The sequence below is a fragment of the Botrytis sinoallii genome (genome assembly GCF_014898435.1).
Source record: "Botrytis sinoallii strain Bc 23 chromosome Unknown BSIN_025, whole genome shotgun sequence".
Lineage (NCBI taxonomy): Eukaryota > Fungi > Ascomycota > Leotiomycetes > Helotiales > Sclerotiniaceae > Botrytis > Botrytis sinoallii.
Window position 1 is genome coordinate 75,363 of NW_024066052.1, and position 8,252 is coordinate 83,614.

The window sequence follows — 8,252 nt, forward strand, 5'->3', positions numbered from 1 at the left end:
ATACTAAAAGACTATGTACCCACATTATCACCCCATCGAAATTACCGAATAAAGTTCAAGTATACGCCTAGGACAAGTCGCTGCAGCAGGAATACCTACGTACACCATTCACACACACAAAGAATATATTTCGACTTATTCACCACTTCTCCCACCTTCAATCTTCCATCTATCTATACCCAATCCCACAAGCTCAACTCATCTTTCAGGACACTCTCCCTAACTATCTACTAAATCAAAATAAATATCGAAATTTCATATAAAATCGCAACATGATAGTTATAACCCGATACAACAACAATAACAATAACAACAGCGAGAAGGAGTCGAGTAACGACAATAGCAATCACAATGCAACCACAACGACAATACCTTACGAACAATGACAATTATTGAGACGTGCAACAAAAATCTCCCACAACAAAAGAAAGGGGGGGGTTTGTAATGACATCATTTGATACAAAGAGATCTAAGTTTATGGGATTAGTTACCTACCTCATATTCGCGACGTTTAGTTTTCTTTCTTACTTGCTGTTTTATTTGGATGCTAGGTGCACGATATATATAGCTAGCTAGCTATATTGATATTGATAAAAGACCATAGGTATGACTCTTCACATTATAGCAACTTCGAGATTCTGAATCTTGTCCTGGAGACCGAATACACAGGGAATTGTAATGGCCTGTCGAAGAAGGATAATTTACAAGTACACAATTTTCGACCTTGATGTTTAACGTTGGTGGCTTGACCACTAAAAGTCGTGGTACGAAGTCTATTTCAGCCCTGTGGAGAAAGACATGCAACAGAGGATTCTGTTCTGTATCACGGGATCAGGATCTTCGGGATTGATCTGTGATGAAGAAGAAAGATATGGAGAGATATTGGATGGAAGAAAGCATGGGTCTCACTCGAAGTATCTTTGTCGGTTGAGAACGCACTTGCAGGATCTCCTAATTTGCCGATGATTCTGTTCTTTAGAGTATTGGCACTTCAGAAGGTGTTTGTCCTACATGACACTAGCACTAGACAATGAACAGTTGACGCATGCATGTACGGATAACACCACCGCCGAAATCCCGCAGATAAATCTCTACACTAGCTCCAGCAAGGACTTCCTTGGCACATAGTCAGCAACAAACGGCATGCCTTAGTATCACATCAAAGTAATCTCCAAATCAACGTAACATCCACCAAATGTAAGCATCACAAGAACGTTCCATCTTAATTGAGCTTCATCCAAGCTACACACACACAGCCACAGCCACATCGAACGATTCTACTGCAACTCATCCGGCACGACCGAATTGTCGGAGATGCAAGACGCGAGGACATACACCTGGATCCCAAATTCTTGGTATCATATGTCTGCCTTTACTCTTTCGTCTGACATAAGCTACCGACCAACCCATAGAGCTGGTTCAGATACTCCACATCTCAACTGATGCTTTGCCAACCGTCTGGATTGCGTGGGAGCGGGGATTATTCTCGAACTCGTGGGTCAGATGGCGCTAGCTTATTTGGGTGTATTCCGATCACAAAATGTCTAGACTCTAGACTCTTTTTCGGATAGAGCGGACAATGGAAGAGACTTCACTTCCGAGATATGTATACTTACATTTGTTCCTTCATTTCCGAAGAGCTTATATGAAGAACAACTTGTCCCATTATAAGCTCCCGACGATGCCGGATGCCAGTATCATTCACATGAGCATTCCATCTCTATCCCATCGGAACATCTCGTGCCGTTGCTTCTCACGCCCATTATAACGATACCAGCACGCTCAAAATTGTGAATCTCCCCTGCGAAAGAAACGATAAATGTCCGGATGCCGCAAGCGGAATCTCACATCTTTCCTCGCCGAGGTGAGTTCAGCCTTATGGAATTCCGGCGTGCTGATTGATGGATCTTCTTCATCGGTAAGATAAGTAGATTATGCAATGGAACTAGGGCGCAGGTGGGTTGGTGTGTCAGGTACGCTTGTCAGCGAGATGCTTTTACGATGGAGATGGATGGATGTACTGCCGGTCGAAATCGGAGGTGGGGAGGGAAACAGAGAGAGTGAGCATGTGATCGGAAAATATATTTCCTTTTTCCGGTATCCGATCGGGAGGAAGATTTCCTTCATTCCCGATGGGATTCATTTTATTTGTGTGAGACATGGGAGATTTTGATGTGCGAGTGTGCGTCGTCCGGTTTGTCTGAGTGGGGGATCGTTATTTCAATGAATGATCATCACATGATACCTGTGATTATATTACTTATATCCACATAACAAACAGCTAAGCCATGCCGAGTCCAGTGCACTTCTCTCCACAAAAGCAAACAGGCAAATCACTTCCCAAATTTCATAAATATATTCACACCAGCCAACTTCTGATACTTGGTCGAAGGCAGGTAGGTATCAGCAGTGAGCACGCACCGCCAAATGCAGATCACCACTACCCCATATGGATATTCAAACAACAACAACAACAACACACGAACAAAGCTTCTACCCTCCTGCTTTACATTCACCTCCCACAGAACACATGAAAGATATCCATGGATCCCAATGCAATTGAAAAATACCCACTCGCTCCTCCTTCACCAACTTCTCAATTCCCCAACCACCATCCACCTTCTTCACCGTGCGGTGTGTATATGTGTATGTGTGTGTGTATGCCCCCAAGCCAATAAAATCTTCAATGCAACCCCCCATTCCTCACCGACTACAAGCCACACGCCCTCCCACAAACTTCACCCCACCTACACACCTGTAAACTTCATGCACGCACTTTCCGAGTATACCAACCAACCAACCCCTCCAACTCCTTGCCCCTCTCACCGCATCGACCGAACATTGAGTTTTGCCCACCCAGATGTACATATGTATTCTGTATGTACCTCTGTACCTCTATACATCCACCTACTCCATCCACCCACATGAAAGCGAACATGCAGGCGACATTTCGACGATATAGGCAACGTTGAACATACGGTGTGTTTGAACCTACTGTGGACTAACAAATTTTCCTCCCGTCTCCCGTTCACCGGTACTTGGAGATGAATCTTAGTTGTCTGGATTACGGTACATTACACACAGGAAGTACGACAATGTAATGCGCATGCACGTGTTGGCCAACACATGTACTCTGCAATTTATCTGATTCCATCCCTCTATCCATCGATCATGCACCAAGTACAGCACCGGATGTGATTTGTTAAAATCCAGCTTGACCGATTACCATTTTTGCTTGCGTGCGCATATGTAGATGTTTTCCTCAACGTGTTTTTTTTCGAGTAAGTTGTGATGTGAGTTTTTTCGTCCAGTGTATGTATGTATATCTAGTAGCTCGAATAGGATATACCTGATATGGTTATCCGGATCATGTGATGATGTGATGATGTTCGAGGCGTTCGAAACTTACAATGCACACCTTAATGAAATAAAATACAATCAAATAAATAAATAAATAAACAAAATAATAATCTCTACCTACCTACTTAGGTACCTGCAGTATTTTCTAGAACAATATCCAAAATGCATCTCCATCTCCATCTACATCCTCAAATCCATCCCCATCTCCCAACCCCTCACATACAATTCCAGACATGCAAAAGTAAATCAATCCATCAAAATCCATCACCCATCACCCATCGCAAATCGCCCCGCCTCTCAATTCACTCCCATCCATCCATCTATGTACATCTCATCTCATCTCAACCCATCTCAAATCAACAGATCCCATGATTTCCCCCTCCCATTGCCCCCAACCTTCTCGTCCCAATAGGACCCCGTACATGACCTTCCCAGACGAACGAAAATCTCGTCACTTCGAGGAATTGATTATCCGCGGGAAGAGCGCACACGACTCCGGATTAGCAGGCAGGCAGGTAGGTTGGGGTAGATATCTAGTAGGTAGTACCGTGCCTATCGTATGTACGGTATAGTACAGTACGTACCGGTAAATCTATTTGTTTGTGTATCTGTCTATCGTGCTAGATTGGACTGGATTAGATTGTATTATATTATATTACATTATATTACATTGTTCCTGATGATCCGAATGCGAGACGAGGAATGCGGAGTGCGAGTTGCGGAGGGGAGAGGCGAGCTGGCTAAATCTGAAATGTCTTCTTTTCTATTCTAAGTAAAAAATTGTACGATTCCGAAAGATGAAAGACTCCGGTCTGGTCGGGTCTTGATTATGAATCGAATGGAATGGGAACTATTCAATCTAGATGGGTGGATTTGAGATTCTGATATTTTGATATCTTGATTAATAACTACCTACCGCAAAAAAAAAAAAAAAAAAAAAAAAATATATTAAAAAATAATAATAAAAATACAGATACTCTCAATATCTTACCAAATCCTAATTAAGTATCCGTCCCCAAAGTCCAAACTAAACATCACATCACATCTAGAACTCCAAACCCCGTTCTAGAGTGTTGAAAAAGCCTCCAGTCAGTATTCATCATCAATGTTCAATGTTTACTAATAATAGGATACTTCATGATAAATCATGATGATGAATACCCGTACCCAATACCCAATCCCAAACGATGACACCATCGCACTCACTCGACCCAAGAAAACTTGAAAAAATTGCCTTTGAGCCAGAAGGAAGTTGCGTTTGCATTTGGGCAAAAAAAGAAAAGAAAGCAAGTATTACTAGCTATAGGTAGGTAGATAAGGTAGATGACCAATCTAATCTAGCCTTTTGATCTTCTCCCAGACTAGGTACAGAGCATTCTAGATTCGAGATTCGAGATAGATATTCTTATTACAGTAGGAATCTCTGTCTCTGTCTCTGTCTCGGGATCTCAGCCGAGAGAGTGTGCGTGCGAGAAAGAGAGAAAATGATGAAAATCCATCGAATTTTGCTGAGTTGTGAGGAATAGAAATTGAAATCAATGACCCCTCTTTCTTGTATCGATCGATTTGGATTTGGAATGGGTTTTGTAAACTCCCCTCATATCGCATCGATATGTACTCGAGTCGAGTAACCACATTTGTCTTTTCCATCGCATCACATCACATCACATCCTATTCGAGATCATATCATCATAGCAAATCAAATCCTATCATCCCACCCATCCCGTATCCCATATAACTATCAAGATCACGAGCTCCATCTTATCCAATTACACACAAGCAATAATAACAACAACAACCGCAAATATCCCCATCAATTTTTGGGTAAGATATAATATACACATATACATAGATACACATCACAATAAAGATTTACATCCATCCATACATCCATACACACTACACTTCCTCCTTACGAATTCTCCAATTCCAATTCCAATTCCATCCCACTATGATCGATCCATCTCCATCCCATAGCATTACGAATACGCATACACATAGAGTACGCATCCACATCCACATCCACATCCACATCCACATCCACATCCACATCCACATCCACATCCACATCCACATCCACATCCACATCCACATCCACATCCACATCCACATCCACATCCACATCCACATCCACATCCAATCCAATCCAATCCCCATCCCCGGACCCCTCAACTCCCGTTTCCGTCCCTGTCCCGGACAAACACAACATCCTCAGTCCGCCTAAATCTCCATCCCATCCCATCCCCATCCATCCCCATTCACATCCCCCATTCCCATAAAAAGAAGAACAAAACATAAAAAATTAACCGAGCAAAACCACTGTACTAATCAGATACCTCCTACCTACCTCTCTGACAAACTGACAAACCTACCTCACTAACACAACCAAACCCAATTGATGATGGATGATGATTCATGCCTGCATATACTCTACAGTACAGTACACAGACTACAGTACATACCACCCACCCACCCTTCCTCCACCTTACTCACCTACCGAGTTGACAACAAAACAATCGCTGTGACAACACTCCCATCCAATCCCATCCCATCCAATCCAATCCATCTGCAGGACGTGAGAAAAAAACATAAAAAATTAAGGCTGTGTTATTTTTTTGGTTAGGTGATGTGATGTGATGTGTTGTTTTGTGTTGTATTGTTTTGTATGGAAGGAAGGAATAAAGGAATGAGTCATTTCCAAGGCATTCATATTATATACACAATTGATCAAATGCAAGAAATTATGAATTAATTTTCACGAGAAGAAGAAGAAGAAGAAGAATTTGTTTGTATGTTTGTTGATATTGTGATATTGATTGATTATTGCTATGCTAAACTTTTTGTTTGTATGTATTCCTATCCTATCCTAGATTGCTCAACCAAAACTGGGAGTTATCTAATCCATCCATCCACCGATCGTCATGTCTTATCGCAAATCCCGATAACTTAAAAAATTATCCATCATCTCCAAACATCTGAATGTGAATGTGAAATTCTCCCTTTAACTCCAAATGTCCCCGCATGAGTGGTGTGAATATCCATTCTGATCTCCAATATCCTATATCCTATCCCTTCCTCCATCCGATCATAAAGAAAAGTAACCGCGTGGTTCTTTCTGTATCGTGCCCATGAAAAACCTCCTATGATATGCTCAAGAAACTCCAAAATGCCCGCTCGAAATATTTCGCTCAAATTCGCTCAAATCCTATTCCCATTATGTGTTTGTAATATACAATCCGTAACTCGTAGATAATCCCAAGAAATGGAGGCGTTTAATAAACGCTAATAGCACTTATTAAACCCGGGGATTGTCGAGGAGGTAAATAAAAACCTTCGTCGAAGAAAGTTTGTTGTTCGGATTGTGGTATCGATGAGGAGGGAGTAGACTTGCTGTAATAGGATGTGGTAGCGATTTGTTGTTTTTCCGAGAAAGTTGGGATGGTATCAGATGGTGGAGAAGGTGGCATTGATTCATCTTCTGAAGAATCGGAATCGTGGTCAAGTTCTGGTGGAGATGATGCAGCGTGATGTGATGTGGTGAGGTGAAGTTTAAGACTTGCGTAATCTTCCTCGCCATCATCTTCAAAGCTCTCTTCATCTTCCTCGATTTCTCGTGATGAGACAGTGATTGGTGCGTGGATGTTGTTGGAGTGGACGCGGGTCAATGAAGTCATGGTAGGTTCTTCCAATTCTTCATCTGAATCGAAATCGCTATCTGAATCTGAGGAGTCGTCATTATCGAGGTCGGATGTTTCCCAATCTTCTTCTTCTTCCTCGACAACTTCTTCGACCACGGTATCGGCCCATTGAATGTGTTTTGGTTCTTCTTGCTTGGTAGCCTTTCGGACGGATTGGTTGAACCAGCTTTCTTGCTCTTGCTCAGCTTCGGCAAGCTCAAGCATCAATGAATCGAGAAGGTTTGCATGACCGACCAGAAGACGGAGGTCGTGATCTGCTCGGGAAGCTTCGAAAGAAAGCTTTCCTCGAGCAGTGTGAGCAAGGTAATAAGTTTGAGTAATCGACATCTTCTTTCTCTTCAATGGTGATAATGGAGATTGTGATTGTGATTGAGGTGTTTGGGAGGAAAGGGGACTTCTGGAAATGGTTGACATTTTGTATTAAATTATGCTGCAATGCTGCAATATATTGAATGACTCAAGGCAACGCTTGTTATTTTTTTTTTAGACGAAAAGCCGAGGGTGAATGACTGATATCTTGATAAGTGATAGCCGGGATATGATGGTAACACTTTGAATATTGGATGAGGAAGTATTCTTAAAGAAGTGTATTGTGTTATTTGAAGATGGAAATAACTTGAATGTATTCTTATAGACTTGACTTGACTTGACTTGACTTGAGTTATGTATGATTGATGAGGGTGATATGAGGATGATATGAAAGAATTATAAATGATCATGAGGAGGAACTCGGACAGTCTTTGTATCTTTTTGCAAATCGTCGTAAATGGCCATGAACCCCCATTAAGCACGTTAAGCACAATTGAGGGCTGATTCATAAGACCGCGATCCGGACAAAACGGAGTTGTGGATTTTCTGGATGGGTCATCACCATTAAACCCTTTAACCCCATGCGCTAGTGGGTGCTAGATGAGTGAGACTAATCTTCTTTGGGTAATATCTTTCGCCAGTTTTCTTCATTCGCTGATTAGTTTTCGTACTTTTGTCGTATGCGTATAAAGTCCGCCGCGGTATGATTTTCAGCCCGATGGATGGAACGGAATTAAAAATGATTTGGGCTGGGGTTATTAGTCAGTTTGGTTTGAGTTTGGATGGTTTGTATGGTTTCAAAGAGGGTTTGATTGATTGCTTAGAAAGCCAAAACAATAACGTTAGTGAGAATGATACTCCACACAAAGAAATTCAATTCCATTC

At 41.9% G+C, this 8,252-nt stretch overlaps 1 protein-coding gene across 1 annotated transcript; it reads right to left on the minus strand.

The window, feature by feature from the left end:
- Positions 1-6,632: 6,632 nt before the first annotated feature.
- On the minus strand, positions 6,633-7,472 carry EAF02_010350 (uncharacterized protein; the record flags this gene model as incomplete). Its single annotated transcript, XM_038906398.1, has 1 exon — positions 6,633-7,472. The coding sequence occupies one exon, from the start codon at positions 7,470-7,472 to the stop codon at positions 6,633-6,635; it is 840 nt and encodes a 279-aa protein (XP_038753662.1).
- Between the last annotated feature and the right edge of the window lie 780 nt (positions 7,473-8,252).